Below are 21,395 nucleotides of genomic sequence, written 5' to 3'. Positions count from 1 at the left end.
AGAAGCATGTTCTAGGAAAATATGGTCTAAGACATCATGAGCAACCTTATTTGTACAATTAATTGTCTAAATAGAATCAAGAATGCTTGAAATCCACAAGTGCTTTAAAGATATTGGTGTCATATACATAAGAACTTAAGATGAAACATCACATGGAGACTCCGAAAACCATTAAGCCATTCATATTATGAGTTATCAACCATACAAATGATCCAATATCATATACATATATATGTTGATTTACAAGACCACTTGGCTTGCATTATAAACTCACACATGTGCACTAAATGACTTTCATATGTATCACTTTGAATCAACTTTGGAAGACAGAGGCGTTGCTTTGGTTAAATGATGCAATTGGAATTTCAACACATACTCAATTTTGGAATTATGATACATACAATTGAATAGCACATGAAACTGACATGTGACTTGCATGAATTCCAAATTTTGCCTAAAGTTGACAATTTTCCTTCCCTTCTAACACTTTTTACCGTATTTTCTTGGAATATCTCTCCCCATGAAAATGGATTGGATTAGTTATTGTAAAACATTTATTTTGTCTCAATTGAATTAATTCTCCCTATGCTTTTGCCATTTGCATTAAATTATAACCGCTTTAAAACCTAAGCATTTGAGAATAATATATAATCTTATTGATTGGGTTGGACAAGGATCACCTCAAGAGTTATGGCACAAATTTCCATGTTTTGGGGTGAATCCTATGACGGGACTTCACGTGAAGGTTTTTTGCAACAGAACTTCATGAAGACACAAACACAACAAGGTTTCACACAAACAAAATCCATGAACATTTCATGCGAAGGCATTTTGTGAAGAAGTGATTTTCAAAATATGTTACTCAATAAAGGGGGGTTGTCCTTGAAGCATTTACAAGAAAGTAGTATGTGCTGAATTTTCTCAAAGGGTTAGTTGTAAATTCAAAAGAAGAAAGAGAGAAAGGATTATGAATATGAATATGCACAACATGTTGCTTAAGAGCACCCTAAAAAATTCTATAAGTTTTCAAAGGTAAGTTCATGTAGCCCTTGCACAAGCATCCTAATATCAGTAACCAAGTATTTGCCATCTACCATAAATTTTCTTTAGTTTACAAATGTGCTTGTGACCTCAAGCATCAAGTGACAATTAGTGAAATGAACCTATCAACTTACGTCATTCATGCATGGTGGTGCGAGGAAAGGAGCCTCCTTTGAGTTGTCATGGATGATGTTTTGCAGAGAAATTCTAATCTTGATGATAGTCATTAGAAAGATAAGACGATATTGTTTGTTACTTAAAAGTCATGGGGCCAAGATATCATTAATTCATTATATCAATAAGAGAAATAGTTTAACTAAATTTGCATTCATTTCAAAAAGTTTGATAGATTTAGCCAATGTTGAATTGATTGTGAAAGCCAAAAGGGATCATGAATTTGACAACTCATGAGATTAGAAGCTAGTGTGCATGATGGACAAAAAGTATAAAAATTTAAACATTTGTTGGATGTTTCATTGTGTTAACACTCATGGGCATTAGAACGGCAATTTCAAATGAAATATGTAATCAAGTATAGAGAGGGTATCATCGAATTAATACCATGATAATTAGTACTAATTACACAAAATACCAATCGAAAAACATGTAGTAAATATTCAATGATTATGTTCGCAATAACATAACTTTATAGTGACAGACAAGTCAATAGCCATGTAAAGAAGCAACAAACAGCAATAGTTAGTACTCACAACAAAAACTTCTTACAAAAAACGAAGCACTTTGTTGGTGTTTGTTCTATATGAAGATAGACAAACTCTTTTTATTTTTTACTAATCATTTTGAGAGATTCATGAAGACTATTACGTAAAGTTTCTTAGTTGTAGGCCACAATTTCCATTTGAGAATTATAGTCTTAAAAGATGATTCTCGCAAGAAATTAGATTGTTCCTGGCCTCTACCAAAACCATTATCAGCCGTTCATATGTCTACCCACCCACTATTTGTATTTCCATCATTTCAGTATGCCCCCGAAGCACACTTTCGTATTTCCCTGAGGGAAGTTATTGTGTGTTGTTTTTGGGTTCCATGAGTCATTTGATCCTCGAGGATGAAAACAGAGTCTGTGGATTTATCCAAAAAACTTTATACATTCTCTATTGCATCAAAATCATATTCCTAGTTACAAAGATGGCTTACGAATATGCTTTGCCACCCCACCTTTCTGCACTAGGGTGTCATGTTTTAGTTACAAAACATGAAGAATATTTATTTAAATTGCTTGGATTAATTTAATAACATTATATTTCAGTTTATCTTTCCAAAAATTATGTTGCATTATTATATTGAAAGCCTCAATCGGATAGATGATGCATCTACAACCTTTGAATCGTGTAATATTTTTGTATATGTTGACCACAATATACCTTTCTTTATTTTGATGTCACATGTTTTGCACTTCTCCTTTAGCTCTGCATCTCCCAATGCCTATCGAAACACATGGCAATTCAAGAAAAGTTAAGCTACTACACTCCATATTACTTTCATCCTAATTTACGCCGACATCTCAAATCCATTCGTTAAGAAATGAAAATTAGGAACCTCATGCATAAAGATAAACTACTGTAACCCAATTGTATCAAATATCTGACGTTATGGGCTATAGATTTGTACAAACTATAGTTACATCGCACTTAACGTTGCCGAAATTTTATTCCTGGACCTAAATTTCTTAAGAAGACAAATTTAATAAATGATATACGAAAATGGAGAAATCTAACCTTAAAGACTTGAGTGAGGTCAGTCCTTGTCCCATGAGTTCGACATAGGGAACAACATGCACTTGTTCTCAACCATTTATTATGTCCACTTGTTGACAGTGGTCCTTGGAAAAAGTTACCACAGTTGTTACACATCCAACATGAACACCATTCGCATATGAACTCATTTGGTGCTTCCTGGTTTCTCATAACATGTTTTTGTCTTTCAACGAGTATTCCCGGCATATCTTTTGTATGAAAATCTCCACAACTGCTACATTGTACCTGCATATCCACACATCAGTTACAATTATATATCACAATATATAAATACACACACACATATGCTTTAACATAAGCTATTTATGCGAAATACACAAGTGAAATAAGATTGCAGCAGTTCTACTAACCAAACATTAGATCATCTGGGAAAATACATTTTAAAGTTCTCAAACTTACTTGCGATCATTCGAGATTCTTTTATTTTTGAAAGAGAGGATGTAGATAATATTAATTATGAGAAACCTAAGTCAATTTATGTTGATGTCAGTGCCTTGAAAAAAAATCGAGCAAAATGCAATTTTGATGTCTCTCTTCTCTGGAGAGGTCTTAATTTGGTTTACATGTTTTGATTTTATCCAGCATGCAGTCTCATCCATATATGAGTAATTCAGATTCAATTACAGCATAGAATCTCAATTTTATTTATATGGTTTGACTTTGTCCAACATCCATTCTACTTCCACGTGAACAAAGGGACAAGAATTACAACTAGGTATTGTATACAGTGGTACCTGACTTAGTTTTACAGCCATGGAAGAGCTGTCTGAAGTCTTCATGAGGAGGTTATACATGCTATTGTTGTCAACGAAGTCATCATGATGATGTGAATAAGACTTGGATGCGTAACAAGAAAGACAAAGATCAAATGTATCATCACCAGCACCACTGTCATTATCACTATCATGAGCACCTGAACCATATATATCATCAACCTTGACATTATGGCCTTCATCATATGCATTATCATCAATATCAACATTATGACCGACTTATTATATACAATATCATCATCCACATTATGACCAGGTTATCATATACACGATCACCAACATTATCACCGAGTTAACATATGCATAATCATCAACATCAACATTATTACCAAGTTACCATAGGCATCAAGGTCAAATTTATGATCAAGATACCATACACATGATCATCGACATTGTGAACTCTTTACCATATGCATCAACTTCAACATTATGACCAAGTTATCATAAACATTATCATTAGTATTATGACCGTTAACATATGCACGATCATCAACATTATAACCTTTATCATTGCGATCATCAACACCATATGACCTTTACCATAAGTGCCCATTAACATCAAAGTTATCACCTTAATCAAATACATCACCAAAATCAACATTATGACCATTACCATTACCGTATGTATCATCACCATCATACCGATGCTGGTGTTCTTCATCTTCTTCATTTTCATCTTCGCGAATAGTTCTATCAAGCCAACATGTACGACAAGTGTATCCGATCATAATAATAGGTTTTTGGCAAGAATCACAGAGCTGAAGACCAGAATACATCAGGTAATGAAGAGTTATGAATTCGTCAAACTCCAAGAAACCGCTTCGATCCGAGTCCAGGAAATGGAAAAGCTGGGGAATGATTCGGATCTGAGAATAAGAAGAAGAGGCTTGATCTTCATCCTCTTTCGTGCTTTTCTGAAGGAACTCTCTGAGAGAGATGCGGCCGTCCCGACTCTCGTCCATGGCCATGAAGGTCTGTCGAATAGAGCTTTTCTCTGTTGGAGACTGTCTGGTGTAGTGAAGATGAGCTGTTCGATGTAGCAGTAAACGGATCGCTGCGTCGACATCGGGGCTCGCCATAGCTCTGATTTGCCCTGCTCCTCGAGCCTCTCTTTTCCTTTCTCTTCCTTCTTCGGGTTTGGCTTTTATTGTTCATATTCATTGACTCTATCTACTCTGTTGCCCACACAAAAGAAGGCACATTTTCGTATATGTATGTATATTCATCCCTATAAACTATGTACATATTGGCCTACAAAAACAAATGTAATGTATGTAATTATGTATGTATAATTGTATGTAATGTAATTATGCATGTATCATTGTATGTAATGTATGTATCATTGTATGTGATGTAATGTATATATCATTGTATGTAATGATTGTCTGTATGTATGTATGTATGTATGTATGTATGTATGTTTGCATACATTATGCTCGCTATCTAGGTTCTTAGGCCATGTACAACACTTCCACAATCAAGCGCTTGTCGGGTCGATACTTGATGGAGGATGAGGTGGACTCACCATGATTGGATGTTGTACATCCCATTCATCCTTTGCACTCATAAAAGTAGTTCATTATGAGCACCATGTGTTGAAGGGGTATAGCCATGGGAACCTCAATCGAAGTCCAAGGAGGAGACAAGAGACACTAGCAACAATATGATAAATTGGTTAATGAAGGCCTATATTAGGTGCATTTTGTGCACTTCACTACCTACATTTCGCTAGCACAAATGTGGATGGTAGCAATAAGTATGTATGATCAACAATATAATGGGAGAAAGATCATATAGAGCCGGGAAAGGATCTTTTATCCCCATGATATGAAAAGAGACAAAGATAAGCATTATATGTATATGTATCGGAAATATAGAAGCCTACTTTTTGGCTCTTCCCACTCCACTTTCCCAACTTGGGTTAGGTTTTTTTTTCACTAATATGTGTGTCTATGTGGTTTATCATAATTGTTTACCCTTCCACTTTCTCAACTTGTGAGGGGTTTAAAAAAATATGTGCTTCTGTTTTACCCTAGTGGTAAGTTGTTGATTACTAGCCCCTTGGTCATGAGTTCGGAAACCCAATTCTAACCCTAGGTCCAATTTTCCAACCTCTCTAGTTATCCGTACATATCCTCTTAATTTATTAGATGCCAATGAACCCTTGACCTCTTAATCTCCATTGGGCAACCTTACCATAGGTCCAATTTTCCAACCTCTCTACAGTTATTCATACATATCCTCTTAATTTATTGGATGCCAATGAACCCATGACCTCTTAATCTCCATCGGGCAACCTTACCATCCGAGCTACATTCATCTAGGCAATTTGTCTCGCTCGATAAAATACAAAGACATCAATGAAAACCTAGTGCAAGATGAATATCGCTTACTTCTCACATGCTCAACATATAATCTAATTCATGAAAAGCATGAGGACTTGTTAGATAGGCCTAATAATTTCTGTGTCATACTCATCACATCATTTTTTTTGTTTGTATTGAATAGAATGTACATCAACAATTCACATAATTAACTAGGTCATTGGGGAAATTATAGGTCTAAAATTAACCTTTTATCATCAATGTATGTGCTTACTTCTCCATACCAAAAAACCCTCCCATATATAACTTTATCATTTGGAAAAATAGTTAGAACTTAGAAGGATTAATTCTAAAACATATGGGAATCTATAGGGTTCTGTTTGTCTGTCTGATTGATGGGCAGTTATGAATTGAGAAGAAAGAAGATTCAGCAGCTTTTAATGTAGTATATAGCAAATCTGTCTCTGACTCTGTCTTTGTCTCCCAAGTATATATGTACATAATGGTTTTGTTTTTTGTTTTTTTTTAAAATGCATCGCTCATATCTGTCTCGCGCGTGTGTGAGAGTGTGCAGAGAGAATCTGTCTGCCGTTGCCATGGAAGCTTCTGCTTTGCTTTGGGTCCATATCTGTAACCGATGGCAGACGAAGAAGAAGAAGAAGAAGAAGAAGAAGAAGAAAGAATACAGAAGCTTCCGACGCACCTTAGCTCTCAGACTTTTTCAGTTTCATTGATTTTCTTCAAGATTTCTAAAAACAAAAACCTTTTCATGTCCATCGAGAGGTCTTCTTCTTCTTCTTCTATTCTGCCTTCTTTTTGTGAGAAGAATGAAGCTTTGCTCATCTCTTCTTCTGCTGCTGATGTGGGCATCTTGTGCTGGGATTTCCTCAGAAATAGAAAAGAAGAAGAAGAAGAAGAAGACAATGATGGGGTGAAATGTGCTTGTCCTCGCCACGGATTGATTTTGCTTGGACGTAATTTATTTGCGTCATCACAGATACAGAGAACAGGATCTGTTGGAAGTGGCGAAATCTTCTTCTGGGCACTTCACAAGGTATTTTTACTCTTTCCTTCCAATGCTGCAATAGAAGAGAGACGTGTGAAGATACCATCCCTAAATCTTTATGTTCTTGAACCCTAAATCCATAGCCACTAACACCCAACCCTTACACCTTTATCTTAATCCCCTACGTCTCTCACAGTAACCATACGGCTCCCTCCAAACCCAAAAAATCATAAAACTCAAAATTCTAACTTTTTTGTGCGGGTTGGGTAGGTCACAGGTATGCGCACAGGGCAGAAACATGCGAAGATGATATGGCACTTCTAAAGAGGTGTTTTAATCTAGAAATAGTATTGATGGTGGGGTATGATACTGATGCTGTCTGAAAGACAAGATGAAATATTTAAGATTAGAGAGAAAATTTTAGGAAAGGTATAAACGAATAGCATTCTAGATCAATAATGGTGTATTTATGCATTTATGATTAATGGCATGCATTTACAAATGATTTTCTGTCAGAAAGTATAGGCCATATATGTAGCATTCTAGTTGAGTATGGTATTGGAAAAAGGATAATACATTTAAGATTTACAAGATATCATTTTTTCCCGTTGTTGAAGAGTTTGAAGTGAGTTTAAATCAAATGCACACTGTTCCCCTTTGAATAAATAAGGCGTATCCAGTTTCTTGATGTCAATCATAAAATATATGCTCTTATTGGATATTCTTGGCTAAGGATTACGAAATGAACTTTGAAGGTGTTCCTTGAATGCAATCACAATCTATGCTTTTGTAAGGAATTCATATTAGAGATTGAATGTAAAATTTCAGCTCGATTTATGAAAAATTGCTCGTGTTTCAGTATTTCAATATTTTTGTTATGGCAGTTGTGGTAACTTATTTATAAGCGTTCAATACAAATTTTGATGTTGATATAACTCAGTAGTAATTATTTGGTTTGTGGGAAGGGTTTCAATTTAATGAGGCTCATACAATCCATATCGTGGATGAATAATATTAATTAATATAGGTCTTAATCGTTCATCAATTCCGACGAACTATAATTCATTTCAGAAAAATTGAATCACAGGTTCAAATCGAAAGGAAGTATCCAGTAGAGCCAATCATACCACTCACATGTACGTGTAATGGTATTTACATGGTTGGTGGCAGCATATCTGGAAAGATTTATCTTTGGGAAGTGAGTTCTCTGAAACCGACATTGTAACCTATTTTCTTCAGGCCTGAAAATCTCAAATGTAATAGATATCTTTGTGTGTGAAGAAGTTATTGCATTAGGTATTATTTGTGTCTGTATGAGAGAGTGAGTACATGTACATATAATAGTTAGTCACTAGATATATGTACCATCATGAACAGGATTTTCCTTCGTACCATTGACACATATGAACGTTATTTGGGAACTTTGTTTTAGGTCTCAAGTTGGACGTTATTGGCCATATGGGCAGCACATCACAAGGGAGTCAGCTGTCTTGTTTTTTCTCACGATGATTCTCTTTTGATTTCTGGTTCTGATGATGGTACTGTACTAGTGTGGCCTCTCATACGGTAAATAGCCTTTTTGACATTTACTTTTCTTGATTTTTTAACTGTGAAGTTCAAAATAGGAATTTAAAAAACTAAACATGTGGTAAAAATATATATGCAGCATATTGGATAGATCTGCTGAAGAGTTACAAATGGCATCATCTTCAATGCCAAAGCTCTTTCTATATCGATGGTCTGGCCATAGGGCACCTGTGTCAGCTGTAGTTGTCGGTGCGGGTGTATCAGATGCAGTAGTGGTTTCTGCATCACTAGATCAAACATGCAAGGTAGAAATAATAGCCTTGAAGTTGCTTTCTCTTTTCAATGGCTATTTTATAACTATCTCGGGAATATATATCCTGGAAGAGAACAAATGCATATTCTTTTTTATGTATGTATCTATTTCTTAGCATATTAGTTTTTAGTATCATATATATCCCTTTCTCGATTGCTTATGGTGTTTTCATTTGTATTATTTCAAAAGTGTCGGATGCTTTGAGAAAAAGTTCATCAAATCCCTTGTAAGGCACATGAATTAAAACTAAGAAGTATTTCCTTAATAAGTTTGCAAACACAATCGTGAACTAGAGTTGCTGTTCTCTATATTTGTCATGACCATCAGAATTAGAATTGCTGTTTTGTTCATGCTTAAGAGATTACTGCTCAATTTATCAACATGCAAAGTTTCTCTAGGTTCGTGATCCCAAATTGTTAGACATTTTTTGATGATCAATCACAACCTGAACTTACTTGATAAAACATGGTGATGTCTATATAACGAGGGCATTGATAACCAACCTGTTAGCTACATGCAAGGACGGTCAAAAATAAATGTTGCGTTTGTCTTGATGTATACATGCCATGGTCATTGTTTGCATGGTATGGATACTTGGTTGAAGAAATGATGGATAGTCTTCTCTTCTCCATGAAAGGCAGATCAGTATTTCATCTGATTATTTACTACTTGAATAGAAGGAAAAGTGGATGATGAGATCCATTTCCCTGAGAAGAGTGGATTTTTCTTGTTATTTTTTTTATCATATCAAAGTTGAACTTATGAATTAAACACTAAGTATATGTTCAAATTTGTAGTTTATGTTTTGATACTTGCTTTCCTTCTTTCTTTTACATGGGGCTTTGCATAGATATTTGTGATGCTCTATTGCTGTGAGAATGCTCTTACATATTTGGCTTAACATTGTTTGGGGTGAGCAAATCTGTGGGTATCCATAAAGAATTTTGTTATTTTTTAGTGTCCAGATCCCTGGAATCTTCTTTTTGATGCTAACTTATACCGGTGCAGGTATGGGGTCTAGGACTTGGGAAGCTCTTGCAATCTATTCAGTTGCAGTCAGCCATTACATCAGCTGTTTTACATCCAACTGTGAATCTATTGTATTTAGGAACAACAACAGGGAGCATATTTATTTGTATTCTACATCCCTACTATTCATCTACTCGTGAAATGAATGAGCTCATTGCTCATAGGTGAGACAGTCATGCTCTAAACAAAAAAAAAAGAGTTAAAAAATTAATGAAAAATTGTGGATCAATCTTTGGAAGATTTGATTCTGTAATAAACTCGCATTTGGGTTGTTTTAACTTTTAATATTGAGCCAGTTGCTCAGTAACTGCGCTTACAATCAGCACCGATGGAAGGTATTTGATATCTGGTTCTGAGGACAAGGTTGTACGAGTGTGGGGTATTCCTTGTGGTGATTTTATCAAAGAGCTTCACATCAAAGGTAAACCAGTCATCATCTGTATGTTTATCAGTTTTAGCTCTCGCTAGTTTTTTTTTTAGCAATAAGTTGTGTTTTGTAGTCATCCTCAAACAGTCAAAACACTGGATGTTTTTTTCCCGATAAACATAACTGTATTTAAGGTTTGAACGGATCGCTTTTTAGACTCAAAACAAATATGTTAATAGTTTCTGGTGGATAATATTTTTTGATTGAGGCTGTGTTCACATTATTTTGCTTCTCCGCACATAATGTCATGTTGGTTTGCCTAATTCATTGTATCATTATTGTAGCTGATCAACTGTTGTGCAGGTCCTGTATCAAACCTCTTGATGATCCCACGATACTATTTATCCAAGGGTAGAACAATCCATGCAGCACAACTGTCCTCTGTAAGAATCTCAAAAACAGAGTCAAGTTTTCTGACAGATGATCCGACCGTACTCCTCAGAGTGTCAACCATTGATGATGAGGAAAGAGTTATTTTTAGTGCCAAAGCTCTTAATGAGCAACTCATTGATCTTAAGGTGAGAATAAGTAATCAATTATATACTCTTGAGTCTTGACATATGTAAAGAGAAGATTTTGGTCGTTTTGCGATATATATTTTGTCTAACATGATTATTTGTCAGGTCGAGTCAACTTGTGCTGCATTGGGAATGAAGATCACTATATTGAAGGAGAAGAATACTCAGGCATTCAAGATAAATGAGGAGTACTTGCAACAGGTTGAACTGTTAAAAGCACTGTATGCAGAACTACGCCGACCTAACCATTGAAGCCTTGATTAGCATATTCGTTAGCGAATAACAGTAATATTGTACATATCTTCATTGAGGTCTACAATTAGGTGGCTTCGGCAGCTTTTTGGAACCCTTCCGAATCCCGATGTATATAATGAAAACCCCATTTCGACATTTAAAAGTTTTGGATCACATTCCACATAAATATTCTGCTCATTTGCTTACCCTTGAATACTGTCCATTTCAATCGCTTAATTATGTGGAGGAATTCAGAAAACAAAATTTGGTTAGGAGCACTAAAAACCAGTAAAAGGTATTTAAGATTAGCTTGAATGAAAGTTGAACTATAAATTTCCAATGAAAGTGAAGGTTATTTGTACTCATTAAAATCGTAAGCACAGTATGATGCATTATATACCTACAATAATATGTTTTGAATTGGCTCAACAAGAATATGTTTTAATTACTCTACTTGATTAAACTTGCCTAATAATCCTGAATAATATAACATCATGTTGAAGCGACTAGTTAGAACTTGATTGACAAGAAATGTTCACAAAATAGATGCACCGTGGCTTCCCATACATAGAAGCGAAGTGAGATGAAATGTACAAGAAAATTTAAGATTTCCGGAAAGTAAAAAATAAATTGTAAGTCTGAGCAAAGGGCAGTTGAAAACCTCATGTAGAAATGGTCAAATAGATGCATCATAAGTTCCCATACATAGAAACCCATTGTTATGTAATGGATCATCAAATGATTTGAAAATGCACAAGCAAATTTAAGATTTCCAGATGGTAGAAAACAAATCTGGAAGGTTGAATAAGGGGCGGCCGAAAACCTCTTTACATGACCATTGGTTACTCATTCACTACTTTAGCATGTATATCTTGTTCCTAGATGTGTTTTGCTATCTTTATATTTGATTCAAGGGAGAAAACTAAAAAAATAAAGACTTATGTTAAAGTATGTGACTATGCCTATGACCAATTTACCTCTATGATACTCATATAAGAAAAATGGCCCCGTGTAAATTCTAATTCGTTATGACAATTTGATTACTAACATCTTTACCTGTAGAGCTTTCTTAGAGGCACGTGTAAACTAATTTTGGATACACAATTAATTAGCTTCGTAAGAAAAATTAGTTTGCACCATGTAAAAACTATGCCATGCACCATAGTCTAGGAAAAATTGCACCATGTAAAAACATGTCTTTCACTGAGATCTAGTTACAAATAGCTTTTCTTTCCAAATCAAATTGAAATAAAGCACATAGATTCTGATTTGACTGAACAGGAGTAATATGGTAACAAAACACACTTTAATCTCGAACCAATGAACTTTTATTACTATACAAAGAGATTCATTTGCAATGTGGGGTTTCCACTTTTACAAAAAGGTCTTGCTGGCTAGTAGGAAAGAAGAGTAGAGGTGAAAAAGTGCAGGGTTCAGAATTGATAAAAACACACTGTTATGAATCCATACACCTAGGTGTGAGGGGCACGGTTAAAAGTATCACATCCTCTTTATCAATTAGCTACAAGATATATGTTATGAAAGCATGGCATCCTTGGTAATTGCTGATGTGGAATCCAACGTTGCAAAGTATTTCCAGCAAATGTTCACTTTGCACTTAAGATCTGAACTCAAGCTTTTGCTCAGACTATCTTTGCGTTTTCTTGGTGAAAAAGACCTAAAGACCTCAGCTTTTAAACAATTCATGTATCCCAGCTTTTTACTAACAAAACTGGAAGATTTTGATTATAGCCCTGTAACATCTAGACCAACTGTTCAGCTGAAAGTTCCCAATCATTTGAGTTAGCGAATATCTTATAGTAACTCCTATAATCTGTCTTTTAGGTATAGTGATGATCTCAGCTGTTTGCATAGAAAAAACTGACGAAATAGAAGCTATCATGAGAGTCAAGAACCTGGAAGCAATTATCAGAATTGTTGGCCTATTTACAAGAGTCAATGACCTCTCGAACCAGTTCGTGTGTTCCGGAGGACAGCATGTTTAAAGAGAGATGGAAATCCTGGTATCATCATCAAGAACACAAGCACATTGATAAGTATTGTTATTGAACAAAGATTTTACTTGCAATTCAGTCATATACAGACATGTATAGTGCAGGGATGTTCTCAAGAATCTCAGTGCAAACATCGACACAATGTGGATGCATGGAAAAAGCTTCAATGATGTCATCAAATGGCTTAGCATGTGTGGTTTTTTCTTCCTAACAATCTATCAGGGTGAAGCAGATGAAGATTCACTAAGTAGGTTATGGCTGTTGACAGCTTGGTAGATGAAATATGCAATTAGAATATTAAAATGTTGATTGTTCTCATGGTACAAAATGAACTTGCTTCATTTGAAATAGTCAAACAAAAAAATGCTCAACAGCTATAACATGCCCGCATAATAACTGAAAACATTCAACTCAATAATTTCATCAGCATCAATCATTAATGCACATCATGCGTACATACATAGGATTATGGTTATATTTGTCATTACCAGAAAACGTTCCAGCACAGGTACAAGTGCACTAAGGTTCCCGTCGGGAAGATGCTGTGCAATTTTATCACGAACAGTCAAGCTGCAAAACGAAACGAAAAATAGTTTTCACTATTTGAGATATATAAAGATGTTCTCATGTAGAATCTAGATAGTGTATAAGGGATAGAAACCATTCAGAACTAGACAGTTGATTGAAATTCTTGTAGATTACATGATGGGTAAAATGATGAACCATAAAAACCGAACACATATGTAAGTCTTAAGAAGTAAATACCTTTCTTTTGATAGAAATGCGAGTAGCAATGCTGAATATGCTTCTACGATCATATCCTCTGCTTCTTTCTGTCCTTGCCTTAGACTGCTCTCAGCGTCAACCTGTTTTCATGAACATAAAGAAAATAAAAGATGATACATAACCTCCTAATTAAAAACCTCATACCAATCCAAATTATTCCTATATGGTCATAAAAAGAGAAACAAGATTCATGTGTATGGTGGAACCTCAGATATGGAATCCTTTCTGGTTGATTCTATGGCACTATCAACACCTTCTTTGCTAAGGAAAATACCACATAGAAGTTTGATGATTCCATACTCTTCATTCATACTATGAAGAGATTCACCAATGTTGAAAGAAGCCAGTCTCCCCCTGCCAACATAGCTCTAGTGCAATGAGAAAATTGATTGCAAAAGCTGTACATCATTTACCATGTTAGGCACTTTGCCTACAATACATATACAAAGAATGTGCATTGTTGGGAATACATGTATTTAAAAATAGCATTGAACCTGTTGCTAGCATTTTTCTCTACCATGTTGACCAATACACCAAGAATAACAACAAGAAGATCGAGGTCCTGTTGGGCAACATCAGTTTCTCGTGATATCATTCTATCACTCTCTTCTTCAGCTTTTCTTTTATGGGATTTGCAACAGATGGTCTGAAACGAAGGGAAATGATTCGCAATAAGCAAGGCCATGGCATCCAACCCACCAGCTGCAGCCACTTGTCGACACCCGAGATCATTGTCATTTGTAAGATTCATAAGGACCTGCACCTTGTTTATTCATGTGAATAATCTTGCAGTGATAGCCTCTAAGATAGTAAGCCAAATCAAAAGGCACTCACTTTTGCTGCCGACAGCAGGGCATCCTCAAGGAGGTTATCATGTATTGCACCATCCATATCACTATTCTGTACTGCTGAAGTAGAAACTGATTTAGCTTTATCAATACCTCTCTCTGCAGCTGGCTGGATCTTCTGCCTCTTGAAACTCTCTGTCTTCCTCCTGTTGTCTTCCTCATTACTCCAATCTAACTCATCAAAATCAAAGTTTCCTTTAAGTTTATGTTCATTCATTGGCTCTAATGCTCTTTTTTCTGGTACCAATATCCTGCTCTCAATACCTGAAGGTGTATCCGTCAGTATTGCTAATTAAATAATATAATAACAGGAAAAGCAGAAGATAAGATATTATTAACATTGGAAACACAAAAACTGGTAAGGCATTATGACTTAATCTTAAAAGAAACATCTTAAGTAAATTTCTATGGAGTGGAGGATGTGCCCTTGAGCTCAGAAAAAGATGTGTGCACATTTATGTGATACTATTAAACATGAAAAAATATGCATTGGATGCCTAAAAACTAATTGCGTATAGAAGATATCAACGGTAAGCTATAGTGTTTACCATTATATGTGAGTTCTTGTTTATGTCTTCTTGTCAAGATGATATCTGCTTAAAGCGAGAAAATTATTTTGTAAGTGCATTTAAGTAAAATACAAGTATCAGCATCTTTTTCCTATAAAAGAAGACATTTAAACAATAAAAAAAACTCAACGCTTTCCATGCAGAGATAGGTCCAAAATTACTAAGAGAGCTATACAAACCAGATATCATATTGATGGTATTAATGACAACTGCAATAAAGGTACGTGGTGTATTTCCACCATCCTTTGACATTAACTTTTCCAATAAATGCTTCTGTGAAAGTTCCATGAATAATGTAAGTGAATAAAAATGTACACAAAAACCATTACAAAATTTCCAATTGGCATTGGCATAATCCACAATTAGGGTTGATTAAATATACAACCGTTTCCATGGATAACTAATAAATCTTTTCTTTTATCCATTTGTTCAGTCCCAAAAATAGAATTCCCACTAGCTATTGATTGTTTATTCTTCATAAGTTAGACAGATTTGCACAAGAACTTTAACACGTGTTTTATGATGGAAGATACCTGATTATTCTCACTGAGAAATGTGACATTTTCCATAACCTTCAAACACCTTAAAAGCACACAAATTCCTCTCGGCTCATTCCTGATATCATTGTCGTGCACCTTCATATTAGTATCCATATATTTCTGTCCAAAATAAAGATTGTATTTTTAGAGTGGTTTATATTATTTACACTTAGACCCAACTGTGCACATGTAATTTTGACTTCACTTGACATTAAATTTATGATTATAAAACTGCTAAGCCTGATGGTTTCAATCTTAATAGTGAAAAAGGGCAGAACTCTCTTTTCCATAGCCAAAATATTCCTCTATAGATTCTTAAAACCTATATATCATTTGATAAACTTAAAATGTAGAAGTAGGTAATTTCAGCGATGAATAAAACTTGGATCCTGTGTATTGAACTGAATATTTTGAACAGTACTTGGATGATCAGGTTAGCCTCATCGCAAAGGAAAAACTCATTAAAAACAAGGGCCAGAGACGATAAATATTCATACTTCAAAATGTTTTTGTTTGAACTGTACTTGGATGATGAATCCAGCCTCATCGCAAAGGAAAAACCCATTAAAACAAGGTTCAGAGACGAAATAAATATTCATGCTTCCCCAATTTCATTTAGCAATGGAGTAATCATCATCGCTATACTTTGGAGCTTGTAGTTGTGATCTTTTTGTTGTCTGAATTACAATCCTATCTCAAAGATGTATAAGAAAACCAACATGAATTCATACTGATAAACACGAGCATTGTAAACATAGTCTATATGAAAAGCAGTACTCTGATATTCAGGAAGCAACTTGTGGCCAGCTCACAAACTGCATCAAGACCTCCAAGTTCCCGCAACCTTTCTTTGAAACATCCACCCACTCGTTTAACAGATCCCGCATTGTCTAGTTCAAGAGAAAGATCCAAAAAGGAAAAATTTTGATTTAAAATCTGAATAGTGAGTGAAACAAACAGTAAAGCTGTTATGTGTACATCTACCCTTTTCTTTACAATCAAACTCATCTGTACATAAATGCAACAAGGGAAAATCAAAGACTGAAACAATGTATAATCAACCTACAATATGCAATAATTTGGGGTTTCCCTTTTTCAAAATTCACATATTTCCCCCGTTTAATAAAAACATAAAAGTCTTAATGTTGATTAAATTATGAGAAGTAAATGACACCTTCAAGCACTACTGTTGAAAGGCATGCCTTCTCGAAAGTTAATAAGACCAACCACTCGGAGCTAAGGGCTTCTGCTGGAAAGGATGCACTATGATCATTCAGTGTCATAATTCCATCTCTCCATCCCTTTGTGGTGGAAAGAAGTTGTTTGACCTTCTCAACAATACCCCCATGTTCAACAGCTGTGGATGAAGGCTCAGCTTTGCTCGGCTTTGGAATTGAGCTCAAAGCAAGTAATCTGCTTCCAACCAGAGACAACCTTTCTTTCTGAACAGGTGGACGTGCTGGACCCATCAATTTCAGAAGAAATCTTATGCAATCAGGTGAATCTAAGAAATCCTCATCCTGGCCCTTCAAGCAAAAAGACCATTGAAAGTAAAATAATAATCCTGGGAATAAAATACAAGTATTTTACAAATGTCTAAAACTAGAGAATTTGATCACACATACATCACATGCCATAAGATAGAGTACGGCTGCAGCTGCAAGTGCTGTTGGAGAATCATCTGTAGGAACTGTCAAGACAGCATCGAATACTGGTTTTAATATCCTGTATAGTGCAAAAAAAGAAGTAAACATCATCTACAGATACACAACAGAATAAAATTCGAACGAATTATTTCTAGTTTATAATTAACATTCAATACAAATTTACAAGTTACAACTTAATTCACAGGAGAAATAGGCTCAAATTTTTAATAGGCGCATCACTTAAGTTTTCCACAAACAATGGGTACTTCAAGAAAAAAATTAATTTTCACAAGTTTTGAATCTGAGGCAGTCATTATGAGATCTTGGGATAAAATGCTGAACAACTTTATGCAATATATATTCCAAGGATGCAACTTATAAGGTGCAAGATTGTTAACCTTTGTACTACACAGTATGAAACTAAAACCTTAACAAAGAGAGTGTATGAATAAACATAACCACCAAAATAGGAAGCAACCAGACTGTAGCTGGTTGCAGATGAGCATTCATAAATATTAGGTCAACATATGCAAATCATAAACTTTCAAATCATTAGCTGGAAAAAAAATACCTAAATCAAAATTCCAGGTAGGATTTTTAAGTTTTGTCAGATTCAAGCCTAGTAGGCAGGCTTAACAGAAGTTAGAACACATCAGCTCAGGACAATCGTTGCCTGGTTTACATGCAGAGAAAAGGTTCCTACATGTAAGATGTTGAACAGTAGTGAGGCCACAAGCAATAGAACTGATCAGCTTTTCAGAAAAAAAAGGAACAAAAACTCAATGAGGAAAATAGTAATATATAAGATTTTGTCAAAATAAAACAGAACCTAGTAGTTGCTTCTTAATAGGAGCAAAGGTCATATTTGCTGAGAACAATAATAACATGGTTTACATGAACAAGGTACAAATTTCATGGTAGGTAATGTCTACTAATGACAGTAATATCATGCTTTACATGTGTGACTAGTTTCATGCATATTAGATTTTGCTAGCTATACATAAACCGATGTAACCTTTCAGGCAGTTTTGCTAAGAAAACGTGACAATGAAATTAGCAATATACAGAGATATTATCTACTTGCAAGTTCCAGAACCATCCAAGATCTCCTCATGCGTATATAACAATCACATAGCTTACATGTTGAGAACCATTCTCCATATTAGGTTTTGTTAATGATACATGAACCAATGCAGCTTTTTGGCCAAATTTTGAAGAAAGGAACAAGCAACATGCAGGACATAACCCCGTCATAAGGACTGATGCAATTTTTTGGCAAAATTCTGGGGGAACTAGTGCCACTTATAAAATCAGAATGTAGATTATGCTAGCTACACATGAACCAGTGCAGCTCTCCAGCAAAAATTGCCAAGATATTTCAAGGAAAATATTAGTAACTTTATCAGAATATCTTTATTAGCAAACCCATCAAAAAAGAGACGAGTGTAATGAGGTGCCATACCCATTAGTTTCAAGAAAAAAAATTCAAAGATACAGATTCGTAACTTAATCAGAACACAGCTATGAGCAAACCAAACAAAATAGAGATGGAAAGTTCATGGGGCCAAAAACTTTTCAAGAAAGATATTAGCAGGTTAAGCAAAACAGCACTGAGGGAAATGCCTGGAAAAGAGAGATAGAATGTGATGATGGGGCCATTTCTAAATGCAAAGAAAGAGATTGGCAACTTAAAACGAAAACATTTCTATGAAAACAATGCAGTACAAAAAAAGATGAAATGTGATGATTAGGCCATAGCCATGAGTCTGAAGATATAAGTTTGACTATTAGAAGGTTCATCAAAATATAGCTATTCACAAATAGAACACAAAAAGAAATGGGATGTGATGCGATGATGGGTTCATAACCATGAGTCCAAAGAAAGAAATTACCAGCTCGATCAGATCATAGCTACAACCACATGAAATACAAGAAAACAAGTAAGAGTGTGATGATTGGGTCATACCCATGAGTTCAAAGATATTCATTTTGAATAAATGAATTAGTAACTTAATCAGAACATAGACTATACACATAAAGACATTACAAAAAATAAAATAAAATTAGCATCTTAAAATAAAAAAATGGCTGTGAACAAACCCAAAACAAAACAAAAAGATGAATTGTGATGTAATGACATTATGGATCCATAGGGTAAATACCCATGTGTTCGAAGAAGGCGGCGACGTTGTCTGGTACCAAAGATAGACAGGATGGAGATAAGGCTCGCTCTTCGGGTTCGTAAGGGCTGCCCTGGACTGAGCCCATCCATAGCAAAGTTCACTTCATCCATGTGTTCCATCATCTCTCCAGATTCCTGAGCTTCCAAAAGCGTAGAAGTGATCGCGATCCGAGATGAGGTTTTATTTATACCTTCTACACCTTTCTCCATTGCTGACAATGTATCCATTGCTTGGACATATCCATCTCTACTAGTGATAGAAATCTTCCCTTCTCTAATGCTAACAGTGCTTTTCTTCATAGCAAGGTTAGAATTGATAACTGAGCCTTTCATGATATCATTCACGATGGCCGATGAGCCCGGCAACAATGATGAATGTTTCCCTTTATCAATTGTACCCATCTCTTTATTGATTTTATCTATTCCAAAATTGGCACGATCTGTTCTCTTCTTAGCTTTAATCAAGAGACTCTCTGCCCTAATCAGTTTCTGACCAGCTGAGGTAAGGGACTTACCTTTGTGTGATATAGGAATCTCAGATGACGAAGAGGGCGATACCTTCTCATGGCAAGATTCTGATTGCATTCGAGACGAAACCTTGCAGTCCCAAGATTCTGATACCACGCAGGAACTATCCTTGCATAGGCTGACGTCATCACCTCTATCTAATGGTTCATGTTTCCACACTGATGACGCCAGCATCTTTCCTCCTCCTTTGTCTGGGGAAGCTTGTGATGAAGGGTGAGAGAAAGATAAGCGAAATGGGTCTAAATTGTTCTGATCATCATCAACAATAACATCATTGCCTACTTGAGAGAGTTTGCTTGTTAATCTCTGTGAAATCGGATTGTCAGGAGGAGTTAGGTTAAATCCTTGATGGTCTTCGGAAGAAGAAGGAATGCTTGCATGCGGTTGTAAACCCAGATGCTCGCTCCGATTCCTTCTTTTGTAAGTCCTGACGATCATTTTCCTGAACTTTTCTGGCAAAGGAGATTTGGAAGTGAACACAGGGGAGGCAAAATCTTCTTCTTCTTCTTCTACCTGTTCTGGCAAAAAACAAGAGGAACACTTTTGCTTTAGCTGTTAGCTTGATGAATAGAGTCTGAGCTTCTTCCCATTAGGGTGAGAGGGTGTGTGTGTGTGTGTGTGTGTGTGTGTGTGTGTGTTCTGCTCTTCTTCTCTCACTGTGTTGAATTCATCACATATGTCTTCCTTGTTCAAGAAAGACAAAGACAGAGATGCAGAGGCAGAGGAAAAGAAGTCCCTTGATCATCTTTAGTTTGTTTCATTTGCTAAGGCAGGCAGGGGAGGGGCTTGGGCTTGGGCTTGGGCTTGGGCTTGGTTGGGCATTTGGTTCTCTGGGCCGAAGGTCCCGCCCATGCCATGCCGGCCTTGACTCCTCTCGAAACCATTGGCCATTGCCCGCCACACCATAAGGCCATCGATCCGCCCTACTGCTTGGACATACTATGGGCCGCTCACTTCTATTTGTTGTCCATAAGAACTCTTCCAAAAGGATACACATATTGTGTTGCGGCATGAACTCGTTAGTGACCAAAAACAAAACAAAAATTTGTTGGGTGAATGATTGTCTATGTTAATGTTGGGTGTTCCACCTCTACCTAAGTAAAGCTAGAATGGATTCCAATACTAGCATGCTAGATCACTACATAAGTGTCTTGGGTGTATGCCACAGAAAACTTGTTTGTAGTAAGAATCTCCATATCATTTTAGTCTAAGACACCGAGTCATTTTGCTTTGATGTAGAACATTGATGCTCTAATCATAAGCATATTATTGAGTAGATAACAGAAACATGATCACTAAACACAACAAGGTG

At 35.8% G+C, this 21,395-nt stretch overlaps 3 protein-coding genes across 5 annotated transcripts in view; 1 reads left to right on the top strand and 2 right to left on the bottom strand.

Moving 5' to 3' along the window:
• Nucleotides 1–2,260: 2,260 nt before the first annotated feature.
• The window catches only part of LOC147869283 (uncharacterized), an 87,392-nt gene continuing 68,257 nt past the window's right edge, over nucleotides 2,261–21,395 (bottom strand). The window contains exons 2-5 of one of the 2 annotated variants that reach the window (XM_087328046.1): nucleotides 4,206–4,691; nucleotides 3,554–3,732; nucleotides 2,781–3,044; nucleotides 2,261–2,487 (exon numbers count right to left, since the gene is read on the bottom strand). In XM_087328046.1, the coding sequence (XP_087184172.1) occupies nucleotides 2,341–2,487; nucleotides 2,781–3,044; nucleotides 3,554–3,732; nucleotides 4,206–4,671 (1,056 nt within the window). In that variant the 5' untranslated portion in view covers nucleotides 4,672–4,691 and the 3' untranslated portion in view covers nucleotides 2,261–2,340. The remainder of the gene's footprint in view (nucleotides 2,488–2,780; nucleotides 3,045–3,553; nucleotides 3,733–4,205; nucleotides 4,692–21,395) is intronic. The other variant, XM_087328047.1, reaches the window with a different exon arrangement.
• On the top strand, nucleotides 6,459–11,086 carry LOC147869285 (protein ROOT INITIATION DEFECTIVE 3-like). Its single transcript, XM_087328045.1, has 8 exons — nucleotides 6,459–6,970; nucleotides 8,010–8,120; nucleotides 8,355–8,488; nucleotides 8,589–8,754; nucleotides 9,771–9,955; nucleotides 10,088–10,212; nucleotides 10,522–10,736; nucleotides 10,842–11,086. Exons 1-8 carry the CDS (start codon nucleotides 6,554–6,556, stop codon nucleotides 10,986–10,988), a joined length of 1,500 nt encoding a protein of 499 aa, XP_087184171.1. The 5' UTR covers nucleotides 6,459–6,553; the 3' UTR covers nucleotides 10,989–11,086.
• Nucleotides 12,276–20,720, bottom strand: LOC147869284 (wings apart-like protein 2). Of its 2 annotated transcripts, none has more exons than XM_087328044.1 (13): nucleotides 19,536–20,720; nucleotides 17,353–17,452; nucleotides 16,902–17,247; nucleotides 16,505–16,617; nucleotides 15,722–15,847; nucleotides 15,368–15,461; nucleotides 15,168–15,212; nucleotides 14,606–14,883; nucleotides 14,266–14,528; nucleotides 13,978–14,125; nucleotides 13,751–13,851; nucleotides 13,474–13,555; nucleotides 12,276–12,991 (listed from the first exon to the last, which is right to left on the bottom strand). In XM_087328044.1, exons 1-13 carry the CDS (start codon nucleotides 20,519–20,521, stop codon nucleotides 12,914–12,916), a joined length of 2,760 nt encoding a protein of 919 aa, XP_087184170.1. In that variant the 5' UTR covers nucleotides 20,522–20,720; the 3' UTR covers nucleotides 12,276–12,913. The 2 variants fall into 2 exon arrangements, with proteins under 2 accessions (XP_087184170.1, XP_087184169.1); XM_087328043.1 differs by having other exon boundaries at nucleotides 16,902–17,253; nucleotides 19,536–20,719.

The sequence above is a fragment of the Azolla caroliniana genome, unplaced genomic scaffold, assembly GCF_043228905.1.
Source record: "Azolla caroliniana isolate FFs.n. ecotype wild unplaced genomic scaffold, voAzoCaro1.0.p SCAF_1, whole genome shotgun sequence".
Taxonomy (NCBI): Eukaryota; Viridiplantae; Streptophyta; class Polypodiopsida; order Salviniales; family Salviniaceae; genus Azolla; species Azolla caroliniana.
This window is presented reverse-complemented; position numbering and strand designations above follow the sequence as displayed.

Coding starts and splice junctions, on each gene's coding strand:
- LOC147869285 (XM_087328045.1), top strand. CDS start 6,554: ATGGCAGACGAAGAAGAAGAAGAAGAAGAAGAAGAAGAAGAAAGAATA. Junction 6,971..8,009: donor TCTTCTGGGCACTTCACAAG/GTATTTTTACTC, acceptor ATTGAATCACAG/GTTCAAATCGAAAGGAAGTA. Junction 8,489..8,588: donor CTAGTGTGGCCTCTCATACG/GTAAATAGCCTT, acceptor ATATATATGCAG/CATATTGGATAGATCTGCTG.
- LOC147869284 (XM_087328043.1), bottom strand. CDS start 20,521: ATGATCGTCAGGACTTACAAAAGAAGGAATCGGAGCGAGCATCTGGGT. Junction 17,453..19,535: donor CGCCTTCTTCGAACACATGG/GTATTTACCCTA, acceptor TGCACTATACAG/GATATTAAAACCAGTATTCG. Junction 15,213..15,367: donor TACCATCAATATGATATCTG/GTTTGTATAGCT, acceptor CGCTTTAAGCAG/ATATCATCTTGACAAGAAGA.